This window comes from Lepidochelys kempii, chromosome 9 (assembly GCF_965140285.1).
Source record: "Lepidochelys kempii isolate rLepKem1 chromosome 9, rLepKem1.hap1, whole genome shotgun sequence".
In the NCBI taxonomy this organism is placed as follows: domain Eukaryota; kingdom Metazoa; phylum Chordata; order Testudines; family Cheloniidae; genus Lepidochelys; species Lepidochelys kempii.
In genome coordinates, this window is record NC_136388.1 from 84618774 (window position 1) to 84645627 (window position 26854).

General features: G+C 42.0%; 1 protein-coding gene across 4 annotated transcripts in view; it reads right to left on the reverse strand.

Moving 5' to 3' along the window:
- TMEM164 (transmembrane protein 164) overlaps positions 1–26854 on the reverse strand; it is an 85017-nt gene that overhangs the window by 31473 nt on the left and 26690 nt on the right. Inside the window, exons 1-2 of one of the 4 annotated variants that reach the window (XM_073361208.2) lie at positions 11086–11101; positions 523–710 (exon numbers count right to left, since the gene is read on the reverse strand). The exons of 2 other annotated variants lie outside the window; for them this stretch is intronic. Coding sequence is in view for 1 of the 2 variants with exons in the window: in XM_073361206.2 (XP_073217307.1) it covers positions 11086–11135 (50 nt within the window). In the remaining variant the exon portion in view is untranslated. Of the gene's footprint in view, positions 1–522; positions 711–11085; positions 11136–26854 lie in introns of those variants that run through there. One more of the 4 variants, XM_073361206.2, reaches the window with a different exon arrangement.

A 26854-nucleotide genomic window follows, 5' to 3' on the forward strand; every position in this document is an offset into this window, starting at 1 on the left:
CCTGTTTAAATCTCCATTACAGAAGAGATACAGTGCATATAAAGCTCCATATGGTGAACAGAGCTGGCCAAAGAATCTGTTCAGAACAACACTAGTTACAAATTATTGCATTCCCTCCCCCCCCCCCCCGCAATAATTATTCACAGGAATAATCTCTGCTGTTCCATTCAACAAAGGGTTGAATGGTATTTGTGAAATACATTTCCCCCATCATTTGGGGAACATTTTATTTGCAAGTTATTTTCCCCTGTTCTCCAATCCCAAGACCAAGAACAAGGAGCTACACCAGCAGTTCAATTGTTTGTGCATCCTGAACCCTGCAGGATGTGAGCTGCAAGGGGGACCAAGCTTAACAACTCATCCCTACCTTGTAATCATATTAACATGCTGAAATGAGCAAGCCAGTGGCAAAAGGGCTAGCACAGCCAACACATTCCTATGAATCCAAGCATGCATTGCTGTAAGATTATATTGTGATAGAGAAATGAGCATATTCTTGAGCTCAGTATGCATTTCACTCACAAAAGGAGTACATGGCTCTGTTCTCTCAAAAACCTCAGTTCATCCAGGGTTAGTCCTCTATAGGTCCTCTTGTATATCCAACTAAAACTCAAGAGAATACGAATGCTGACCGAAAGCACAGTGTGCTCTCCTCGGGCACGCAGGATCGCAGCTCAATCCAAAATTTAAAAAGAGGCAATCTGACATTCCTATGCATGGAAACAAAAGTTAAATAGCGAGGGATGACTGTCCTGCAGAAATATAAAGTTAAAACCAGGCACCAATAAATCTTTGGAAAGTTACTTTTATGTTTGCTTACAAATTCACTAACTCTTAGACCACTTTAAATTACAATTGAATTCAAGCCCACCTGCACAAACCACCTGAAGAATGAATGCAGAGTCTGTGTTTATTTTCTCCTCACCCAAAATGTCTTCCAAGAAAATGATGAGAACCACAGCTCTGAAGTGGAGCAGAGCACTGTAGCTGCTCAGGCTGGACACCAGGATTCTTGGGTAATGGTGCACTTGGTGAGAAGGAACAGGAGGTAGGAAAAATGGGACTAGCAACCCTGCAACTTGGCTAACAAAGAGAAATGGGAAGGATAGACGGTCCACCAGTGCCTGTTGCAGGCAATTGCAGAAGTGATCACCAAGTAAGAGAAGCCCACCTAATCCAGGCAAAGGATCCTTGTTCAACTACAAGAGAGATCCTGTCAATGAACCAAGGGGGGAAATTCCTCCCCGATTCCACATTTAGAGATTAGTTTACCTCTGTGCATGAGCCCGAGCCCAACCCCATCCCTGGTCTTCAGAGCCTGAGCTGCAATGTCTACACCGCTGTTTTTAGTGCAATAGCATGAGTCCTGCAAGCCTGAGTCTGTAGACCCAGGCTCAGACTCGCTGCCACGGGTTTTAAAATGCAGTGTAGTACACACTATGTCTAAACTTTAATTTTCAGTTGTGTTTTAACACTTGTTAATTAACATGACTAAACACAAACTTTGCTCCAGGATATGTGCCTGTTCCTTGTCATGTTTAACCACTGGCTTCTAGCATCTACACTAAAATTTACAATGATCTTATTTAGCAGTATTAAAACACAACAAAAATGAGACGACAATCCCTGTCAGGCAAATACAGAAGAAAGTTTAAGCACTTTAAAACACAGTGTTAGCTATGAACTACACAGGGAAGGATGAACCAGTAGTTAGGGTGTTAGCTAGGAATTCGTAAGTCCCAGGTTCAATTCCCTGCTCCGTCCATGGATTTTCTGGGCAAGTCACTTAGTCTCTCTGTACCTCAGGTCCCCATCTGTAAATTGGAAATAAATAGAAGTTCCTCACAGGATTGTTGTGAGGATAAATGCATTAAAGGCTGTCTGATATTATGGTAATAAGGGGTCATTTAAGTACATACGATAGCAAGCCAGCCACTAATATGGTAGAAAGAGCCTAAATGTCAGTCCTTTTAACCTAAAAGGAGTAATTGGTACAATATCTGGAACATCTGTTTGTATCGTTCTAGATACTCGCGGAGGAGATTTCAAGATCTAACACTTGTATATTAAAACACACTGCCCCAGAAAAGACACTGACTGCTTCAAAAAATTTAAAACATACTTTAGAGCAGAGATCCCCAACACGGCGCTTGACGGGGTGTTTATGTGCTCCCGCCTAGTGACACGGTGTGAAAACTAGTGCCCAGCAGGGGAGAGAAGCCGCAGCCCCGCACCTGCCGGGGACAGAGAACTCCAGGGCTGCAGGCTGCGAGTGCCGGTGTTCTCTGTCCCCGGCAGGGGCGGGGCCGCAGCTTTTCTCCGCATTACCCAGAACTGCCAAAAAAAAAAAAAAAAAAAAAAAAAGCGGCTTAGACTGCCGCTGCCGGAACTGCCAAAGCGCCAAAAAAAAAAAAAAAAAAAAAAAACCACTCGGACTCTGCCGCCACAAGAATGGACAGAATGCCGCCCCAGGCACTTGCTTGCTCCACTGGAGCCGGCCCTGTAGGTGAGCATTCTTCCGCTGCACTGATGCTGCTGTTTTCTCATGCTTTGCGATTTTTTTTTTTTTAAACACATTTTGGTTTTAAAAAAATGAGTGGTTCAAATAAAAGACAATGTACGTATTATTTCAACGCAGAGTGGGAGGAATCCTATTGTTTTATTGAAAATAAAGGGAAATGTGTTTGCTTATTGTGCGGTGGTACTGTTGCAGTGCCGAAAAAACAATGTCAAACGCCATTTCCAAACTAATTACAGCTCTTTTGACACTTGCCATCCACTTAAATCTGAGTTGAGAAAGAAGAAAATGAATCAACTCAAACCAAACCTATCTGCCCATCAATCTGTTTTCACTAGACAAGTGGTAAAGTCTAAAAGTGCTACTATTGCTTCCTTTAAAATTGCTCATCTGCTCGCAAAGAAGAAAAAACGTTTCAAGATGGTGAATTGTTGAAAGAAGCATTTTTGACTGGTACTGATTGCCTGTTTCAAGGATTTCCTAACAAGCGTGAGATTTTGTCAGCAATACAAGACTTGCAGTTATCAGACAACACAGTTACGAGGAGGATACATGCAATTTCAAGTGACATACAAACTCAGCTAAAGGATGACTTGGAAATATGTGACTGGTTTTCACTACAGTTCGATGAGTCGACAGATATATTGGATACAGCACAGTTGGCAGTTATGGTGAGGGTGGTATTTAGTGACTTCACCGTAAAAGAAGAGTTAAGTATTGCCTATGAAAGGGTGAACAAAGGGTGAGGACATCTATAATTTATTCAAATCATACTCAACATCAAGTAGTCTGCCACTGCACAAGCTGTCTGCGATCACCACTGATGGGGCACCAGCAACGATGGGCAGCGCCAATGGATTCATTGCACTCTGCAAGAAGAATGAATCCTTTCCCAACTTTATGTCTTAACATTGCATTATCCATCAAGAAGCTTTGTGTGTCAAAGTTCATTCTTTTCAACACATCGTGAATGTCGTTATTAAAATAATTAACTCTATTTGAGTGAAACCTTTGCAACACCGACTTTTAAAGGCCCCGTTGGAAGAGATTGATGATAAACAATCTGATCTTATCTTGCACACAGAAGTACAATGGCTGGGCAAAAGTAAAGTTCTTGCACGTTTTTTAAGCCTAATTCAAGGGATCAAAGAATTTCTGAACTCCACAAATCAGAACTTCGAGCAACTAGAAGACTCCAGCTCGTTAATGGACTTGGCTTTTCTTGCCGCCATCGCTGACAACTTGAACATTTTAAATCTTGAGCTCCACGGAAAAGACAAACATGTGGCTCAAATGATAGGTTCTGTAAAATCATTCAAAGCAAAACTGATCTTGTAGATGTCACATATGAAGACGAAGTCTCTCATACATTTCCCAAGTCTGAAGAAAATAGTATGTGACAGTGATTTTAACCCATCACCATGAGCAAATTCACATGGTAAGGTGAAAGATTAGTTGCCGAATAATTTAATTAATACCTTTTACATGTAAAATTACCTTTTTTATCTTATGGAGTCATATTAAATATGACGTTTTTCATATTATTTAATGTACAAAATAAGCCTTGAAAAATTGTTGGCGCCCGCCACACTTCTGAAAACATGAATGTGCGACTGGCCACAAAAAGGTTGGGGGCTAGTGCTTCAGAGTAAGACAGACAAGACACAAGATGGAGTAAGACTGATGCTGTAACCAGCAAGTGAAACAGAATCAGATTTCTATGGTTTGCTCCATGGTTGATGTTTTAGTCATAAGCTTTATGTGTTAGCGTTCTTCCCTAAGCCCATTACTTGCCTGGCCCATTTCTTGACATTCTCCCTCTGAGCAAACAGTCAAGTTACTAAATAGAAAGATATATTGACCTCAAATTTATGAGAAAGTTCTTTGAGTGCACAGGGCACTGGAATGGGACTCAGGAGACCTGGTTATACTCTTGTGGCATCATTGGCATAGCCACTGGGAGTCACTTCACCTCCATCTCCCCTCATGCCCTGTCTATTTAGACAGCAAGCTTTTGGGGACAGTGGCTGACCTTTACTGCGTTTATACTATATGTTTACTACAGTGTGAGCCCAGTTATGGTTAGCAACTCTAAGTGCTACTCTAACTTACATAATTAAATTTCAGGAACAGGACAAACATTCACACCAACAAGCTTATCTTGACCTGTGAGCAAGAAGGGGCAGAGGAGATAAGCCCGCAAATCTCATTGCTGAAAATGCTAACGTTAAAATCTCATTACAGGAAGAATCCCAGATTCTTAAATAAGGACATCCATACAAACCAGAACTGACAAGGAGGTGAATGACTAAAAGGTAGGATCATTTTTGAGCTCACATCTGTGGAGTAAACAGTAGGAACGTATGTATCATTAGAAACCAAAACAAAATTTTAGCCATCTGGAAGCCAGTATTAGATTTTTACACTAAGGTGGGCTGCCACCCACAGGCTAGAGTTTCTGCTCATTATCAGGTTGACTAAAAGCATCTAAGAGTTCTCAGAAAATTGTTTTATATAGCTACTGCGGAGATTGATGTTGTACAGTCAATTAATGCCACTAATGATCCACATGGAAATGCAATAACTTCTTGTTCTTACATTTCACAGTACTTGAACTGAACTGAGACCACTTAGACTTCATTTCACACAAGCCACCACAGCCATCAGAAAGTGAGGTTTTACAGTCTCTACCCAAACTGAGCTGGACCAGAAACAATGACCATGGGGTACAAGGATTTGTATCCTGTTACAAATCTCAAGTCACACAGTCCCCTGGACAAACTCATTAAAAATCCTATCAGGGCTATTTGGTCTGTCCCCTTTTAACATATCCAGTCACTTTATTATAAACACTTTACCTTTTATCTCTACAGGCAATATCCTGCCATCCTTACTCAGGCAGAACTCCTGTTGAAGTCAAGGAGTAAGGACTGCAAGATTTAGCCTCATATAGCAAGGGTTCAAAGACATGCTATTTTATCAATCAAACTAATATGGAAATTTCACAGGGATTCATGCTAACAGTTCTAATAACCTTGACCAAAGAACATGGAAACTGCATTTATCACTGTAGGTTCTCTCGAGTGACATACTGTAAGGGATAATCCAATTACACATATTCTTTCCTTTGGACTCTGTAGGGACAATGTTCAATTAAAATAAAAATGTCTTTGCAAAGCACACCATAAATCAGTCACTGTGATTTCAAAAACCACACAATACCAGGCACATCAGGGTGCAGGAACAGCTATTACCAGACCCAGGAAAAAGGGTGGTTTTCATTTTTAAAAAGAAAATACAGTTCTGATTGAAATTGGGGGAAATCAAATGAAGGTTTTTTTATGAGACTTTGCACTGTGTTCAGCAATCCAAGAGCCAAAGGCCAGCGTTCCCTTAAGAAAGTCTACATGTTCACATGGCGAAAGGAAAAGAGAAGGTCCATGCACAAGTGTAAGCAGATTCTATTATAATATAAAAAGCTAATCCTAAATGCAATAAAGGAGCCTGATATCTGGACATTAGAGCACAGAAAGCCCTCCAAAGAGTAGACCACCCACATTCCTCTTTTAAAAATTCCATCCGCTCATACCACTTAATTTTCAGAATCCCCACTTCTTCCAAACTGACACACAACCTGTGAAATTAAAATACTAATTTTTCCTCTCTCTCAGAGGCAGGGTTTTATTGGGGTCAGGACACATCAGAATGGAGACTGCAAGAGGAAACCAAATCTTAGGCATCAGTTACAGAGCTGATCATTGGCAGAGGACATGTATTTTGCATATCTGAAACAAGAGAATGTAGCTTTTGCAAAATTCGGTACACCCAAGACCACACAATAGAATCCATACAGTGTTCACTCCCTTCTCCTGATTGCATTTTGTTTTTGAATTTGCTGCAAGTCATCCACATAAGAGATTTCCTTGGAGTCAATATGGCATTTTGAAAGCCTATTCCCTGATATTAAACGTAAAATGTCCAACAGCTCTCACAGTGAGCATTTTTTGTGCAGACACTCGCACAGTAATTAGCAATACTAAAGACTGGGTGCTGAGAAACAGAAAAGGTTACTAGCTGGGGCAGAAAAATCACGTTACTAACTCTTTCCACTACCCCACTATTGTGCTAGAACGTCACACATTCTAGGCTCTGCCAATATGTAAGGAGGATGACTAAGAACTACGACTTCATTTTGAAAGCTCTGGCTTCACCACCAACTCTCCATGCCACCTTCGGCAAGTCACTTAGCCTTTCTTGTGCCATGGTCTCCCCATCTGTGAAATGAAGAGAACGTGATTTACCCAGCTTTATAAAGAGCTTTGAGAATATTTGCCAAGCCTGGCTCAGATGAATGCTGGTAGTCCTTTGAGATCCTCCAGTGTACACTGCTAATGCTAAGTATTATTGTTATCCAACAGGAATACTTAAAAGCTCCTTATGTATACCAAAGCCATGCTCCATGAGTTTACAGCATAACGTCACACCAGATTAGCCTCAAAATAGGCTTGTTACAGTTTTATGGACATTGGGAAGAGAAAGTTTTATTTTTCTGTTCATGTAGCAATAGAAAATCAGCACAAATCAGAAAGCCTCTGAAGAGACGCTATCTATGAAAATAATAAAAAAATAATTCCTCCCATTACTCTCCTCCCCTCCTCCGCCTTCCCCCAATAAAAACAGTTAGCTGAGAGTATGGGCATTACATCACTCTCCACCTGCACTTTGAAAAAAATACAATTCTAGAGAAAACATGAAGCCCATAGTCCTAGCTGAGCTTGACCCTAATGGCGAAGAAGGAGAGGAGCAAAACTGGCTTTTCGCTTTTCCTATGCTGGAGCTGCCAGATGTTAATGTGGCCCGTGGCACAGGATACAGTAATCTGTTGGCTTCTCTAATTTGTACCCAGCTGCCCAGGACAGATGGGCCGTTGCCTCAGCAAGATACCGCTCTGAACATGCTCCCTCCCTCAAAAGGAGGTGTGAATTGCCACAGCAACTCTATTCTGCTGTAGATTCCCCTGTGGAATTCCCAGGGATCCCTTACAGCAGAGGTTCTCAAACTGTGGTCTGTGGATCACCAGTGGTCCGCGAGCTCCATTCAGGTGGTCCGTGGATAGTTCCCTCTAAGGTGTGCACCTAAGCAGCCACTCACGAGAGAATGAAGAGCCACCCACCTAATTAGTGGAGCTGCACAGGCGTGGCTCCACTAATTAGGTGCCGGGACCCTGGAGAGGACACACAGGTAAGGTGAGGTGGTGGCCTTGGGGGGAATAAGGGGTAGGTGGGAGGGGACAGTGGGGTGAGAAGAGGGGGGCGAGGGGGATTTGGGATGTGCAGGGCTGCGGCAGCCAGAGAGGGCACATCAATCGCATTAGGAAGGTAAGACTACTAATTTCAAATATAAGTTGTGTGCTTTTATTTGTAGAACCAAAAACAAACGTTAATTATTAAGGTTTTTTTATATAGCACTTTTATCCAAAGCGCTTTACAATAGTTAGCTAACGGTACAAGCAACATTTGGAAAGATCATTAAGTGGTCTGCTGAGACCCTCAGCAATTGCAAGTGGTTCACAAAAAAAAAGTTTGAAAACCACTGCCTTACAGTATCTTTGTGGCTTCATTACGCTGTATGCGTAGAACAACAACGAAGAATCAGGTTCATTGCCTTTCAACTGCTATAGGTTACGTCTACACTGCAATTAGACACCTATGGCTGGCCTTTACCAGCTGACTCAGGTTCATGGGGCTCAGGATGCAGGGCTGTTTAATTGCAGTGTAGATGTTTAGGCTCAGGCTGCAGTCCAAGCTCTAGGACCCTCCCATCTCGCAGGGTCTTAGAACCCAGGCTCCAGCCCAAGCCTGGATGTCTACACTGTAATTCAGGGGTTCTCAAACTGGGGGTCGCAAGGTTATTACATGGGGGTCATGAGCTGTCAGCCTCCACTCCAAACCATGCTTTGCCTCCAGCATTTCTAATGGTGTTAAATATATAAAAAAGTGTTTTTCATTTATAAGGGGGTCGCACTCAGAGGCTTGGTATGTGAAAGGGGTCACCAGCAGGGCTGTCCCTACCCATACGCAAAGTACACAGCTGCGTAGGGCACCAGGAAATTTGGGGCACCACATTCTGCATGCTGTTCCAGCCCCTACCCCGTCTCTTCCCCATAGACCCACCCTCTGCTCCGCCCCAGCCCCGCCCCCACTCCACCCCTTCCCCAAAGCCTCTGACCCCGCTCCTTCCCACCCAGCCCCGCCCCTTCCCTGCAGACTCTGCAGCAGGGCAGGCACCTAGCACTCACTACGTGGTAAGTGGAGTGACCCGGCCCCAGCCCGGTCTGTGCCGCCAGTGAGTGCTGGAGAGCGGGTTCCACCTGGCCCCCAAGCCAGCCCCCCCCCCGGCGAAGGCCTGCCCCATCCCCATGGGGGGACTCTGTAGGGCCCGAGAATAGCTAGGGATGGCCCTGGTCACCAGTACAAAAGTTTGAGAACTACTGCTGTAATTAAATAGCCCCACAAGCCTGAGTCAGCTGGCATGGGCCAGTCATGGATTTTTAATTGCAGTGTAGACACCCCCAGCGGTGAGCTGGAGCCGGTTCGCTGGAACCGGTTGTTAAATTTAGAAGCCCTTTTAGAATCGGTTGTCCCACGAGGGACAACCGGTTCTAAAAGGGCTTTTAAATTTAACAACTGGCCAAAAGTGGCACCTAAGGCACCCACTCTGTGGGTGCTCCAGGGCTGGAGCACCCCCCAGGAAAATTTGGTGGGTGCAGAGCACCCACTGGCAACTCCCCGCACCCGGCCCCAGCTCACCTCCACTCTGCCTCTGCCCCTGAATGCACCACCCCGCTCTGCTTCTCCACCACCCCCCTCAGCTTCCCACAAATCAGCTGTTCACGCGGGAAGCCTGGGAGGGCTGAGAAGCAAGCAGCAGCTTCGCGCTCAGGCCCAAGGAGGCGGAGCGAAGGGGAGCTGGGATGGGGGACGGGGGGGGCATGAGGAGGGCCGGCCATGCCACAGCAGGTAACCCAGGGGGACCGAGAAGCAGAGCGGGGCGGTGCGTTCAGGGGCGGAGGCGGAGCGGAGGTGAGCTGGGGCTGGGCGGGGAGCTGCCGGAGCACCCACGGAGTCAGTGCCTAAGGCGCCACTTTTCATATGATCAGTGGGGGGAGCGGCCATTCCCCCTGCTTCCCCCCTAGCTATGCTACCCCGCCCCTAGGAGCCAGAGGGACCTGCCGGATGCTTCCTGGGAGCTGCCCCGGGTAAGCACTGCTGGGACTCCTCACTTCGCCCCCCTGTAAGGCAGGTCCCTCTGGCTCTTAGGAGCGGGGCGGGGTGGGCACCCACTACGGTGGCCCACGAGACCCTCCTGCCCGGATCCGGGGGCAGTCAGGGGACAGGAGTTGATGGGACAGGGCTCAGTGGGGGGGGAGCCACAACCCCCTCGTGGGGTGAGGAGGGAACTGGTTGTTAAGATTTTGGCAGCTCATCACTGGACACACCCACAGTATCCCAGCCCTTTCAAATTCCTCTTGCCCTGCAGGGCGAGTTCCAATGAACGGTGAACTCCTCCAATACATAAAAAATTACAATGCCCTCTCTCTGAAAAAAAGGAATTTTAAAGGCCCAGGACTGTGCACACCTGGACTTTGAGATCAGTACTTACTGGGATTTAAATGTGGTGATGTTAATCGTTGCAAGAATGTCATTGTCTTGCATTTTGGTAACTTACGGCTTCCATCTTAAGTAATAACAACAACAATACATAGCTCACATATGGTGCTTTAGATCCATAGATCTCAAAGCACTTCACAAATGGAGTTAAGTTACATTATTTTACAGATAGGGAAACTGAGGCACAGGAAGGTGAAGTGACTTCCCCACGTTACTCAGCAAACCAGAGGCAAAGCTGGGAATAGAACATAGGTCTCACAAGGCCCAGTCCAGAGCTCTCTATCCACTGGGTCACACTGAGTTTCTTATTGGAAACAGAGTGTTACTGCAAAAACTCTAACTTTCAAGTTAGCACCAGTAAGTCATGTTTTAAAAAAAGAAATTAAGCTTTAAATATTTGTCAATCTGTTTGAGCAACTGGTAAGAATTTTGGTACAACTATTTAATGTTTAACTCTATCTTTATGGCATTTAGAATGATCTGTTAATCCTATAGAACCTGCAGAATGACGTAGAGGAATTAATCATTTTAAAAAATGGTAGGGGGAGATAATCAAAGGGCATAAGGCATGTGATGTAGATTACACAAGCCCAGAATCTAATCAGTGCAAGAACACCTGCATCCATCACTGAGTTTGCTGGGTCACTGCCTATTGCTAGAGACATCAAACACCCTTAAAATAAGGAAACAAGTTTAAGTATGGCAACAAGCCCTGATTTAAGTCATGTACACTTTCAGACAGCCTTCTACTTTTCATTCCAGCCAGTTCTGGGCTACAGTGCATGACACACAGAGCCCAGATATATAATTTTAAAACATAGCTGAAGTCAAAGCATTACAACCTATATACATTATGCAAATAGATAGGAAAGCAGTAAGAGAGAGAACTGATGTTACCTGAACAGAATCATTGCACCACGACATGGGGGACAGGCGAGGAGAAAAATCTGAAATATTAAACAAAAAAAGCTGGTTATCGATATGATTTTTTAAAAATTAATTTCCTCAACATTTCTCTCCTTCTCCCACATGTCACAGATAGTCCATCCAGTCGGAAGTTGTTCCAGCTACAGCAGGCCTTTGTACCAGGAAAGGGTTTAAAAATATTATCAAGCTAAAGATTCCACACCACCTTCACATAGATCTGAGCAGCAAAAGTGGCATCTAAAACTTTATTTCCCCAAGTCCAAAGGGCTCAAGTCTGATGTCCAGGCCATCTCTAATGCTCCCCCATTACAAGAGCTCCTCAAATACTGTTGCTGTGCAAGAGCAAACTACATCATTATTAATTATTTCTACTGTGATAGCTGCCAGAGCTCCAATCAGCAGCAAGGCCCTGTTGTGCTAAGTCAGGGATTCCCAAACTTGGTTAGCGGCTTGTTCACGGGTAAGCCCCTGGCAGGCCGCGAGACGCTTTGTTTACCTGAGCGTCCGCAGGTACAGCCGCTCACAGCTTCCCGTGGACATGGCTCACCATTCCCAGCCAATGGGAACTGCGGGAAGAGGTGGCAAATACTGCAAATACTGAAGCTAGTTATCTAAGGCAACAGTGGTGATTTTCCAAAGCACTGGTATGAACTGCAGCAGTAAATGGATATACATTTCCTGAGATCAAGGATAATGCAATGATACTGGAACAGCAGACAAGGTGGGTAAAAATTGATGATTTTTAAGAACAAAAAAAAAAAATTGGATTTTTTAGTATAAATTAACTAGGTTTATTTTTTAAAGAAAATCAAATTTAATATAATTTCAAATTAAATTTCAAATTGACAACCTATGGTAAGGCCTAGCCTTCTTATAATATATTAATATAATTTAAATTAAATAAAAAAATGATATTAAGTAGTACGTATTTTCTGCCAAGTTTTAAAGACAGTCAAATTACTCAACTGGTGGAAGTTGTAGTAAGATGAGGCCCTGAAACATAAACCCTTGGTATCAGGTGCCTGAGGCCTGAACCAAAGGAATGGTCAAGACTTTGTTAACATAAAGCAAAGTTAGCTGTGAGCCACAGGCAGGCCCTGCTCAAAAAAGTTGGCAAGAAGGCGGCTGCTAATTGGATGTATACACATATCTAAAGGGTATCAAGCACTAATAGGATAAACATGGACCAGGATGGCAACAGAACAGACCGGTACAAACACAATCCACAGAAATAATGAGGAACAGGCTGACCCATCCTAAAAGACAGGCTCAAAAGGATAATATGATGGATAGACTTGTTTGTTCGAACCAACATGTACTAGAAGAGAGGCAGCACCCCAACACACAGAGTGATTGTACCTCGATACGTCAGGAGTGATGTATAACTTGTTTGTACCTGTGTATAAGAATGCAACCCCGAGTGGATGTCTTTTTCTGGCCTAGTGGGCAGTGGAGAATCCCACCACTGACTGAGCTGGTCCATTGTCAGGGAGCACATATGTACTAGCAGAACTGTAGACATCTGATCCGGGGAGCTAGAGACTGTTTCGTTTGGCAATAAACCTGGCCGGATGCCTTCGTACCTTATCGGAGTCTGTGGTCATTGGGTGGTTCACTCGAGATCTGCTGTGCCAGCTATCTGTGCAGAGCTGGGACAGCACACAGGGAGAACACACACACACACACACACACACACCTGTTATCAACATTGAACAGAGTAGAGCACCACACCGGTGACATCTGACAACAGATGTCACTGACAAGTCACCCAGGACCTGAGTCTCTAAACCAGCTTTTGACAGAAGTAGCCTATTCTGCAGGTGCAGTAACAATATTTTCATCTCGGTTTATTCAGTCAATTAATTCAGTTCAGTCAATTAAGAAAACAATTGGGAGTTGAAAAAAGTGGGAAAGCTTGTTTTCTCTTTTCCAATCTATGAATAAAAACTAGGTATGAGAGGATGACATCTACTAGTTCTAAAGTCATCATCCCCCGGTGCTGGAATTCAAATCCAATTGTTCAAATATTTTGCATCAGCAAATCTTAACCAGGATACAAAGTGATTAATATCGCTAGCGGAAAGAAGAATTACATTTTAACACCTATTGCCTTCTGGTGCAACACACACAAGCACCAAACTAGCCAAGATCTTAATATAATTTGGACTGCAGAACAATTCAACTTCATTACTTTGCCTTCATGAATAGAGAGCATCAGTGGAAAATATCTTCCATTTGGTTAAAAGGAGGATCCAATGACTTCTTTTGTTGCCAGGCCAGTACTCCAAATATCAAATTGCTCTATGTGAGAACTCTTTCTCCGAAGTGAAATATCAGGTATATTCAGCAAACATACCTCTCTCTGGTGCTGCAGGGCATGTCTGGTATATGCACCTGGTAGATGTTCAATTTAATTACTACCAGACCATGACCATGCTACAGCAACAGTGGGAAGGTTAAACAACACAATATTATGAACTGTGTCATTAGAATCTGAAAGTGAGCCTTTAACCAGACAGCTATTGGTACAGTGAATATTTGGATTCCAATGCAGGTTTTTAACAGGGTAACATACACTGGATTATTCACTCACTCAAGTTATTTGCTTCATTCATTCTATCAAATGAATGAGTCTCAGTTACTGTTTGGAGCATTCAAAATCTCATCTCAGTCAGCAGACAGAATGTTTGTGGTTGCAAAGTACAAAAAAAAGATATCAATTAAATTTAACTGAAAAGGCCTCAAGTCACTTACTTACCAAGAAACCTCAAAACCAAATCAGAATTTCTTGCATTAAAAAAAGCAAATCATTTTACTTCATTATGTTAACGATCAAGTTAATCCAATGGCTGCGTAGGAACAGTCCAATAACTGATGCTTTGTGTGCAGAGGCAAAAAAGGAGCATACTTCTTAGATGATATTTTCCCGCATATCAGTTGAATAGCGTATAGCCCCTGTAGGACTCTCTCACATACACACACACACCAAGGATTAGGCAGATTCTGCTTTGAATTAAACTTTCCAAAATGGGTTTAGTGGCTGCATTAGCCTACTGTCTGTACCGCAAAGATACTCATGTTGCACAAGGGAAATATTAAAATACTAAACTAGCTCCTTGGCCTTTTATCGTATTTTACCCCAGCAATCTTGACATGTTATACAAAGTGACACAGACAGAAGAGAGTTCTTGAGCAGAGCAGTTAGACACATTTTAAATCTATCCCAAGACACTAAAAAACCCAAAACCTTAAAGAGCCAGCGCTCGGGGCAGGGCAGGGGCAGCGTGCAGAGCTGCCGTGTCTCCACCTAGGAGCAGCTGGGATGTGCCACTGCTTCTGGGGAGCCACATGAAGTCAGGTAGGGAGCCTGCCGACCCCGCACCAACCGGACTATAAACCAGAATTTCAACGAAGATCAGAAATGCCGGTTTATAGAGCTTTCTGGATGGTAAAGTGCCAGATAACACAGCTTTTACTGTAGAAGTTAAAGCCATGCTGTTGCACAAGTGTGGTAACTTAGTCAATCATTCTGCACAGGTATAATTCATAAAGTCAAAATGGCTGAGAACTTAAAAACTGGACAGTAACACACCTCAGATGTGATGACTGAACCTGGTGATACTCTAAACAAAAAGAGCTCTCAACCATACTTGCTGCTATTTCCATTGCTTCACATTGACTCAGACATTCTAGGTTTCAAAGCGACACCGACAGAGTGACAATCCTGGCATATTATACCCAGGATCAGCTGAGACTTGAACTCTGGGGTTACAGCTCCAAAAGCAAAGACCTCTGTCACTTGAGCTAAAGGAGCACTCTCTCAGCAGACAGCAGTTGTAGATCTTTTATCCTGTCTCTGTTGATCACAAACTAGGGAGCAACATTATCCATACAAAACCAGTGCATTACACACAAACTTTGGGGTGTTTAAAGTCTGGATCCAAATCTGAATCTTGCACTTCAAGTATGGTTAGAGAAGCGCTCAAAACCAAAAGGGTGGTGGGTCCTCTGGGGGAAAGCCTTGATTTTTTCATACTGCAATAGAAGCCTTCTTTTCATGTAACATTTAAGTTTCTATGTAACGAACTTTCCTCTTTTTGAACAAATAAATTCATTTAATTTAAGTGGGCTCTATCATGCATTGTTTTCAAAGAATATCTAGGCACTATAACAGCTTTGTTGGCACTCTCAGCTGGGAATGAGACTTCAGTAGTTCAGCAGAGGCCACAAAATAAATTGGCAATAGAAACTAGACTACTTTACCTGCACCCTAGCAGTGGGACTTTGAGGCAGTGGAGAAAAGGAGTTTGCTGTGACCACTCCACAAATGGTGTGTTTTCTGCATCGGTACAGTATCTAGACCTGCCCCGGGACTTTTCCCCAGCATTGAAATAAATACACAGTTAAGATTCTTCCATTTAGTTCAAACTTGTTAGAATACAAAAATAAACTATTAAATTATGCAGCAGCCATTTTCTAACATATCCCTCGAGCGCATTAAAATCAATACAAGATGGAACATGGCAAAGGCACTAGGTTAGAGCCTGAGCACCTGCCAAGGAGTTGAATTTGTAGGAGGGAGATGGGAGGATGGATTTAACTCAATCCCTCTTGAGCAGCTAACCACTTTGCACCTTGTAAGAATGTGCCCCTAACAAAACCAAGACGATGCCTCAGAGAAATAAAAAACTAGTCTGAAAATCTGCCAACTTGAAAAAACATTCAGTTTGCCAAGCCAATGTGTAACCTCAGCACCCAGTTAGTGCCTTCTTCTGCAGGAGAGAAAGGCAGACACAGCCACTACCACCCCCCCAAGGAACTGAGAGCAAATCTGACTGATATCCGACAAATCTTCATACGTGTTTAAAAAGTGACATTTCTTCAAAGGTATCCACTCACACGTGAAATGCCAATATGATCTTTTTTAAATGCTTGGGGTTGGCAATATTGCTCACTTCAGTGAGAACTGAGGGTATTCATCACCTTATAGGGAATGGTCTTTCTCCAGCCTCATAAGAAGCCTGTGAAATAAAAGACACGTTTAATTTACATCCAGGTCTCATCACTGTCTCCATTAGAATTGAAGTTTTGACCCATGGGGACAACTTCCCAAATGACAGAAGCTAAGAATCCTCTAAAGAATATTTTGTCAAAAGCTACTGGCCAAGGACAGATTCTCTGACCCAGCAGATGGTACAAACCACCCGCAAGATATTCCAAAGCTTGCAGAGGGTATTTTTTTGTGTGTTATTTTAAAGAAGCACTGGGTATTCTGCGCTGATTAGTGTTGTCATAGCCATACAATTCACAAGTTAACAGTTCAATATGTTAAAGCTGGTTAACACAGTAGAAGCCCAATCATTCATGAAAGGTTAGAGAAAGCACAGCAGAGATAGGGGAAGGACAGCAGAATTTTGATAGGAATATGTAGTAAACTTCTTTTAAATGCATGTTATCTATGTAAGAGGTCAAAATGCCTCACTTCAGTCAATTGGGTTAATTTCTACTTTGCTTAATTGTGCACAGTCTGTATTTTATTTACCAATAAAGCATATTAAACCCTACAATTAGGCACCAAGACTCCTGTCTCTGCAGTTACACAAGCCAATGGAATTACTCAAGTGTTCAAAGCTAAGCGTGTGAGTAAGATCTTGTAGCACTGGGGCTATAATCACTGTTTCCTTAAGAGGGATGTATCACATTTGCACAGTAGTGTCTTTGGAAGAGCCATTTTTAAAGCAAGCATCAGACAGAGACAAAACATTTCACAGTCCAAAATTTTAAGGCAGCCTCAGCCCCTGAAAAGGAGGGTTCATGAAAATAGGTGACCAAAAATTTTCTTAGCAATTCCAAGCCATAGTAATATTCTAATTAATTTACCTTTGGTCATGCATACAAACTTCACACACCTATTTCTTAAAACAAGAGAGTCCAAAGCTAGTGATTGGGGCACAGGACTAGAGGTCCCCAATTTATGGCCATAAGGACTGACTCCCTATATGACCTTGGGCAAGTCACAAAGATCTATTTTGTGAGTTGCTGAGCAAATCCAGAGTGCCCTCAATTCCCAGTGATGTTGAGGATACTGAGCACCTCTTAGAAGGACAATGCTCAGCACCTTGCAAGATCGAACTCAACGTCTCCCCTACAGATGCCCCAACCATTCAGAAGTTAATGACACTCCTCCCACTGCGCACAGAGGATTGTTAGGATTAATGTTTGTAAAACACCGAGTAATAATGCTCCTGGCATGTTTCATCTTTACGCTAAACATTACACACTTTCCCCACTCATGTTTAGTTATTGCTTCCTTTGGGAATTTTTTAATCCCTCAAACTGCGGCCCAGACCATTTTTCCCATGGGGACCATGACAACTTTCTGGACAGTACTTAAAGTGCCTGGATTTTCCTCTAGCCACCAAGCACATTAAAATTTGAAGTACATTTTCTTACTTGCATTTGACAGAGGGCCTGTAATTTCCTTCCCCTGCTAAAAAAGTATTCTGAAACAATATTTCTAGCCCCTTTAGTTTAATTTAAAAATGTATTTTGAACTGATGGTCTTAATGGTAGGAATTTATCATTGTGGTCCCATGTACCTTGTGGTTTTGTTTCCCATACACTGCATGTTTAAATTGACAGCAGTTTGGCAGAAGGCAGATGTCACTTGAGAAGTAAAGCTGATGCCACATGTTGCACAGGAGACACACAAAGTGCTCTCCCAATGGAGACTTCACTTTTGTTTGGTATTTCCCTTAATCTTAAAAAACAACAAACAAACAATATATGTATGTGGTTGCACTTTGTATATGGGAAACAAATGGTCAAAAGAAAAAACAGGCCATCAAACTGGACCAGCCATTTCCTATTGTGGCACACACTGCAGAAAGATCCAATTACTTAAAAGTATATGAAACATTGTAACGTAACTCTCTGCAGGATGGCCGACTTCCACCAGAGAAGAACAAGAAATGGCATCTACTGAAACAATTCTGTCACTCTAGTAATTACAAAGATTGATCTCCCAGCCTGGGCATATAGATCTAACAGAAAATACATTCACTGCAATAGAGGCAAGTAAGGAAGTATTTTCTTAAGTAAATACAGAAGAGAACAGAATTCACTGCTTCTCATTTTCAGGTCAGCCTCTTCAGCAGGAGACAGAGCTGCAGGGCTTTATGGGGGTTACTGAGGCCTTTGATATTTTTAGCTTCGCAAGTCTCTCTCTTGGGACTGACCTTTTAAAGCAATGTGTATGTGATCCCCCTCCCCACCTTCCCAAAAGTGCAGATTTACCTAGAATGCCCAATATGAACATTTTAAAATAATGAATGTAAAACACATACGTTTAGACACATTATTTTTCAAGTCTCATGTCAATTAAATACTTGTATAGCATCTTTCACCTTAGCATCCAAAGTGCTTAACAGACTAAGCTTCACAACCTCCTGGCAGAGAGCTGGGATGGTGTATAGGCAAACACGTGTCAGATTTCTAAACAAAGGTATCATAGGATTGGTTTTAAAATTATAAATGATGGCATAAGTACCCTTGGCTTGCTATCTGCTCAGTCTTCTGAAAATTTCTAGTTTTTACTGGGTATCCTCAAAGGTTTAAAGACGGGTATTTATATACCTATTCCCATACTGGCATAGTCACTCACATACCAGCAACTTGATACCTATCCTTACAGCAGGCAACAGCTCCATGGTACAGTAAAGTAAACAGACACAGAAAGTCTTCTACCAAGTGGCGTGGCAGTGTGTACGCATCTGCAGTTTGATCGCAGAAAGCTGCTTTACTGTGCAGAAACTTGCCAGTGCAGACAAGCCCTTAGTCTGGTCTGCCATGCTTCCTTTTCCCAGATCAAAGGTAATCTAAGTCACAGGAAAGGATCCTTCCATTTGAAGACAGATGCACTGTGCTCTACAGGAAAATGAACAAACAGGATCAAATTCAGTTTGGCTTTTCACCAGCATAACAGAGATCAGTATCTGGCCCCTATTATTACACTCATAAATCAGCCAAAGAGGAGCATCGTCATTCCATGTCAATTCTCCTTCCCTCCCAAGCAAGGAGCAGTAGCTGATGGAGGAAGGCAGGCAGAGGATGCAACCTTGGTTTCACTATCCTCCAGTAACACACAGCAGAAGGCACATTTCAGGGTGGCAACGATACCGTCAAAATGTCAACCATCCATTTCCCAAGTACTGGAAGAGCAGCATTTTTCAAAACATACTTTCGCTGCTTGTGGGTACCTGGGCAGGAGTGACTGGGTGGGAAGAGAAGGATGTCAGAAAAATGTTACATTTGCTATTTAAAGAATCCCCTGCCAATTCCCTTCCTTTTTAAAATCACTAAAAGGGGAATACAGCTACCTAGTTATTCAGCTCAGAGGAAATATTATGATTAATTAGGAAGGATGGAAGGACGGATGGACGGATAGATGGAAAGATTATTTTTGTAAACTCTGAAAATCCAAGTGTTCAAGAAATGGGAAGAAAGAAAGAAAACCCAACGTACTCCTTGACAGGACAACAAATGTATTTAGATAAAAGCCAGTGACTTTGTGAACACCTATTTAGCTGTTGTATGTACAAGCTTTGTATAGGGATATAGACAGTCAGAGGGTGGCCTTCAGCAGCAAACATATTCTTTACTAACAGATGCATCAGCTTTAACAGTGGTAAAAACCAGGACTCAGGCTACACAAGTCTCCAAACTAAGCTGGCATGGGGTGGGGGAAAGCCAGCAGAGAAAGAAGAGAAAATCCAGTGGAGGGTGGGAGGCCTGAGCAACAAGGAGAAATGATTTTATTAAACTGCACAGAACTCTGTTAACAAAGTCGACACATAAACCAAAAAGAAGGTCATCCAAAGCAAGAAAATGCGGCATTCAGTCTACCATCAAGCCTTACGCACCCCCCCTTAAATACCACTCTCTTCAGAAATAGATATTCTGGGGGGGGTGTTTGTTTTTTTTAAAACCATGAATAATTGCAAAGGAACAGAAAACAGCTGGATGAACAGATCATAAACAAACAGATCATACTCAATGAATCTCTCTTCCCTCACCCCTACCCTGTTTCACTGCTTACAGAGAGCCAAACATTCTCAGATTTGTTATTCAGAATTAACCGGAAAAAAATTCAGCAAATTCTTCTTGGTCTTCAAAAAGTTTAAGGATATTCAAAGGTCATGCTGATAGTCATATAAGTCATGCGATACTGCTTCTGTTTTCTGGTGGTTAATTACATACATCCTAACAACATGAATTGCAAATTGCATATCAGAATGTAAAATTTTGATTTTACATTCCTGGTTATACAATTGGAAATTTGCTTCCAGCAAATATTTAAGTTTGAAATTTGTCCTTCATATTTATTCACACCAGTAAAGTTTGACTGCTAGAATACTTGCCAAAAGCAAATGTAGTAAAAGTAAATTTATTTATTGTTTTGAAATATATAATAGGAAAGTGATTGCAGTATTCATCTAGCTCTTCTACTAACAGCCCAGCATTTTTGTATTTGCTCTGATTTCCTTGTCTTTCTGAGGTTCGAGTAGCCCCTTTACACCATTTTCTCACTGTTTGCTCTTTATAGCACTTTGTGCTTTGATTGTCCGGTCAAATTTGGCAAAATAGAAACGTTTCCATTACTTATTTCTCCAGTCCAAACAGAGAGTTATTTAAATAAGTGTCTCCTGCAGTGTTTGCAAATAAAGCACTGCAGCAATGGGCCAGTGGCATGAGATCTTAAAAATGAAGTTGACTAACGACTTTTAAACAAGTGTGAAACTGACTAATCTACTCTCATTAACCAGGCTGAGAGATGGAAAAACTAAACAGAGCACTGAACAGTCAATTAAAATGGAAAAAAACCCTGGAATCTAACATTTAATACCATATTTAAGGTAGTAAGAAAACATTTTTAAACCTAACAGTGCCTCTTTAATGCATTTTGTTTTCACATTTTACAGGTCTTTTTTGGTGGGGAGAAGGAGGCCAAGTTTATTATGTAAACTGGCCTTTTTACTAAAGTGGCACTATTATAACCTCCACATACAGGGAATTTAGAGGAGCAACTGCATGAGGCACTGCATTTGGAAACTTGTCTCCAACTTATTACCAGGCTATTACTTAAGAGTTTTCCAATTGTCTGTTTTAGGAGTGTTGCTAGATTTAAAACTATGCTGTTGAATGTAGATAGCAAGAGGCTGGAGAATGTGCTGAAGCCTGGACTAAGGCAAATCTGATCTAGCTGACTAGGCCTTCTATATATGTCACAGGTCATGAAAAACTCTGGTGTGGGGCTGTCCATTAATCGCAGTTAACTCACACGAGTAACTCAAAAATATTAACTGCGATTAAAAAAAATTCATCGCGATTAATTGCACTGTTATACAATAGAATACCAATTGAAATTTATTAAATATTTTTGGATGTTTTTCTACATTTTCAAATATATTGATTTCTATTACAACACAAAATACAAAGGGTACAGTGCTCACTTTATTTTTATTACAAATATTTGCACTGTAAAAATGATAAATAGTATTTTTCAATTCACCTCATACAAGTACTGTAGTTCAATCTCTACTGTGAAAGTGTAACTTACAAATGTAGATTTTTTTTTTTTGGTTACATAACTGCACTCAAAAACAAAACAATGTAAAACTTTAAAGCCTACAAGTCTACTTGGTCCTACTTCTTCTTCAGCCAATTGCTAAGACAAACAAGTTGGTTTACACTTACAGGAGATACTGCTGACAGCTTCTTATTTACAATGTCACCTGAAAGTGAGAACAGGCATTCACATGGCACTTTTGTAGCTGGCATTGCAAGGTATTTATGTGCCAGATATGCTAAACATTTATATTCCCCTTCATGCTTCGGCCACCATTCCAGAGGACATGCTTCCAGGCTGATGATGCTCATTAAAAAAACTGTGTTAATTAAATTTGTAACTAACCTCCTTGGGGGAGAACTGTACGTCTCCTGCTCTGTTTTACCCACATTCTGCATATATTTCATGTTATAGCAGTCTCGGATGATGACCCAGCACACGTTCGTTTTAAGAACACTTTCACTGCAGATTTGACAAAATGCAAAGAAGGTATCAATGTGACATTTCTAAGGATAGATACAGCACTCGACCCAAGGTTTAAGAATCTGAAGTGACTTCCAAAATCTGAGCGGGATCAGGTGTGGAGCTTGATTTCAGATGTCTTAAAAGAGCAACACTCCGATGCAGAAACTACAGAACCCGAACCACCAAATAAGAAAAATCAACCTTCTGCTGGTGGCATCTGACTCAGATGATGAAACGGAACATACTGAACGAATGGCAAGAACATGGCTTGACATGACTGCAAAAGAAGATTCTGTGAGCAAAAGCCTTCTCTTAGCATCGGACAGATGGCAGAGGTGAAACTGACTGGCTCCATGCTGCGTGTATGATCAGTACTGATCTTTGGGTCAGCAAATATGTCCACTTAAAAGCAAACAACACTTGTAGAACATCCTGAGTGGAGCATGGGCTGACCGGGGCATCTCGACCCTGTTGAAGGACATCATGCAGGAGGCTGAAGTGAATGATTGATAAGGAAGTGAACGTGGGTTAATGTTCAGTTGGCACCACTCTGCAGTCTCCTCCTAAAGTATTAATTCAGTAAAAATTAGTAGCCACACGCCCACTGGGCACGCTTTTAAGACATGTGACTCCTTTGAGGAAAAAAAAGTATAAAAATCAAACAAATTAAATTACTGTTGGGGGAATTCCTTAATCGACATTTGAAGATGCTGCTAGACAGAGTAGCCAAAACTCTGCTCCGTGGGCTCGAGTAGGACTGTGAGCCAGAGGGGTCTCCAAGCAGCCAAGGGGCCAACACCGGCTACAACAGTGCCACGTGAACTGTTCTCACTTTCAGGTGACATTATAAACAAGACATGGGCAGCATTATCTCCTGAAAATTGTAACCAAACTTGTTTGTCTGAGCGATTGGCTGAAGTAGGACTGAGTGGACTTGTAGGTTCTGAAGTTTTACATTGTTTTATTTTTGAATGCAGTTAATTTTTTGTACATAGTTCTACACTTGTAAGTTCAACTTTCATTATAAAGAGATTGCACTACAGTATTTGTTTTAGGTGAATTGAAATATAAACTATTTCTTTTGCTTTTTACAGTGCAAATATTTGTAATCAAAAATAAATATGAAGTGAGCACTGTACACTTTGTATTCTGTGTTGTAATTGAAATCAGTATATTTGAAAAGGCAGAAAATATCCAAAAATATTTAAATGATATTCTATTATCGCACGATTAATTTTTTTAATTGATTGACAGCCCTATTCTGGTGACAGACAGTGTTGGTGTAAGAGAATTTCTAAAAAGAGCAGCTCAGAAAGTTTCTCCATTGGTTTCCACTTAAACACAAGAGCTCATTTTATAAGAGAGTTCTTGGCTGGGTTTTCCAAGCTCCTCTGAGATTTGATGGATCTATATTTTTTCAGCTCGGATCTCTATTCAACCACATCTGGATTGTTCTGCATTTCAAAAATCCTCCAGCGACTAGTGGTTCTGAAGCTCCCTACTGCTATTCTCCAAAGGATGAAACACTTCTTCTGAAAAATATATAGACCAAAGAGTACAACAGTATTACTACATCTAAATTAAAGGTAATTTTGCCAGTTGCCTTTTTTCAGACATTTAGACCTGGATTCCATCTGTCTATTAGTAATGTTACCACATCTACTAGTGAGTATCCATACTAGATGGGGGAAATCCAGTGATTTTTTTGCATTATTTGGCTGAATGCCAGCTATAAGTAGTTTCACTTTTTGGCACTTGGTTTTCAGGATATTTGTCTTCCGAGAACCAAGAGCTTCAAGCTCTCCTAAGACTAAGTTTCTTATCTCCATTTTACAGGTGGTTAAATTCAGTGAGAGAGGTTAAGTGACATGGTGAAGTCACAGTGAGTGAATGGCAGAATAAGAGTACAACCCAGAAGTCCTGACTCTCAATGCTCTATTCTTAACTACAGTACTAGATTACATTCCCTTTCTTATCTATCAGCAGATAGGCAGGCTTTAGAAGTCAATCAAAACCTCATTTATGCAACACTTTCCTTTCTCAACAGCTGAGACTGAGAGGCTTGTTGTGACGGGTCTGGGCCCTTTGGAGTGTCACCTAATGTGCTGGGGTGCCACTAAGTCAGCCTATTCTGCCAACCTGGGCAGCTTTTGTCCCACCTTCCCCAACACATTAGTCAGCAACGCTTATCTAACACTGGGGAAGAAGTAACCTACTAGTGGCAGAGAGCTTGTGCAGATTATTTTCACCGTGGAGCAAGGGAATGTAATGTGACTCTTAAATGACAGTTCCTTCCCTGAACTGTTCCTGAGGTGCCAGAGCTACATGCTGCCTGAGACAGGAGGAGATTTGTAGATCTTTATGATCAATGTCATTACAGGAATGATCAAGGAAATGAGTCTCTCCCTTAGGGCTAGATGAGGGAGGGATGGTAAGACAGGTTACTCTAGTAAAAGCCAATACGAGTACAAGTAGGTCTTGTGGTACATATATGTAGACTATGCAAGCATGAGAATGGAAGGAGTGACATAACTCATCAAGCTTGTACTTGGGGATAGGGAGAGTCTTGTGCGGATATAAAATCTGTATCCGTATCTGATCCGTGATTTGCAAAAATGGTCTGTAGATATCTGCATTCGCAGATATAAAGCGGATATCCACAGATTTGCGGGCTCTAGGGATAAGGAGAGCTGTGGCAAGGCTGACGACATCTATCCTCTAATTGTGCAGGAAAACCTACGGTGTTGAGAATAAAAACATGCTTTTGGGGACATTCCAGTGCCATCTTCACTCGTATTGAGGCCTATATTCCATTCTATTATCACTGACAAATGTATACAGAGAAACTCTTTTTAATTTAGCTTCACTAGAAACAGGTGGGGAAGGAAGAGACACGGTCAAACGTAGAACGAAAACTGGTAAGACTATATTCATACTTCTAGAGCGGCACTAAAAAAACAAACCATTTAAGTAACTAGCAGGTCCTTTTAACTCTATGATATAATTAAAAAGAGGAGGCAATCGGGCACGGTCCTACTCATGTATCCCCTGCATGAGCCACAAAGGAGGGAAAGGAATCCCCACTCTCCTAACTGCTAGAAGAGAGAAAGCCCAGGAGAGAAGTTAAAATTCATGTTCAGATTCAACAATGTCCCCTTTACCTTTCAAATTGTTTTTTTTTTAAGTTCATATTTTGAGACAAACAAAACTGTAGGCTCAACAGCTTGACACAGACAGGTAGCAATTTAGAGTTTATAACTCTTGTATTATTTAACAGACTAGAACAGCCAGTTTAAAAGAATACAGGTTGTATTTTGACAGTCATCAGTTTGACTATACTGTGGGTTGCTTACATTAACATGGACCACTTTGGGGGAGACGAAATGGAAGGAGGAACAATGACATCTGAGAGAGAGAAAATCTGTACTTCCTCATATCCCAGCCACCAGCAGCCCTTTTACTCTGTAATGACATCTGCATCACTGCTCCTTTACTTTGCTTCTCACAGGCTGCCCTCCTACAACAAACACCCTTTGCCAGTACATGAGTCTCCCACTCTCTCTTTGTTCAGACCCCCCTTGCAAACATTTCTTCTGCAAGATCCACTAACTAACTCCTATCAATATTATCCCACCCTCTCCCCAATTTAGGCGTTTCCCAGTGTTTTCTTGTCAGATTGTGTTTCAGAATGCAACCTCTTTGGAGCAAGAGATGGTGTCTTTATTCATGCCATAAAAAGTGCAAGCATACTGCTGGTACTGAAACAAATGCTTAATGGAGTTGAAGTTAACATATGTATATGGTATCAATAAAAGACATTTAGTTCTCCAGTGCTAGATCAATCATTGACTAGATAAACATTAATAATGCAAAAGATTATGGAAGAGTAACTATCCACTGAAAAAGTACTGGGTGACTTTCTCCAATAGTTTAAAAAGCAACTTGGTCATCCCTCTTCTCAAGAAGCCCTTATAAAATAAAACAAAGATTACCCAAGCCATACCAAGCTACTCTACCACATTATGCAGCTTGAGCTGCTGGGATAGCAAATTGATCCACAGGCACAAGAGTTCATTTATCCACTAAACTTAACCTCCAAGCTACATTTGGGGAAACACTTGCATGTGTTCAACTCTTCTGTTTTTCTTCTCTACAAAACCAGCATGCATTTTAGTTACTCTAAATGAGTCAAACCAGAGCTACATTAAGCATTATTTTGTTTTTTAATTTATTAAAATAAACTGCCACTTGCACATCCCATTACATCATTAACTAACTAATCTTCACAGTACCCATGTGGGGGAGTGTAGATCCATCATGTTGCATGTGGCCGATTAATGGTATGTGAGCTGTCTCATAGGAGAGTAAAGTTTACTTGATTATGAATAAGGCTACGATTCTGTCACAGAGGTCATGGATTCCGTGACTTTCTGGGACTTCTTCTGGGGCAGGGCTGGAGCAGCTGCCAGCCCCGGGGCCGTCAGAACAGTTGACTGGTGGCCAGCCCCAGGGCCACCGGAGCAGCGGCTGGGGTTGGGTCAGCTCCCTGGGGCTGGAGCAGCAGCGGTCAGCCCCTGCCGCAGGAGCAGCAAGCAAGCCAAGGATGCATTTTGTTTGTTCCCCCCAGGGTATTTTTAGTAAAAGTCA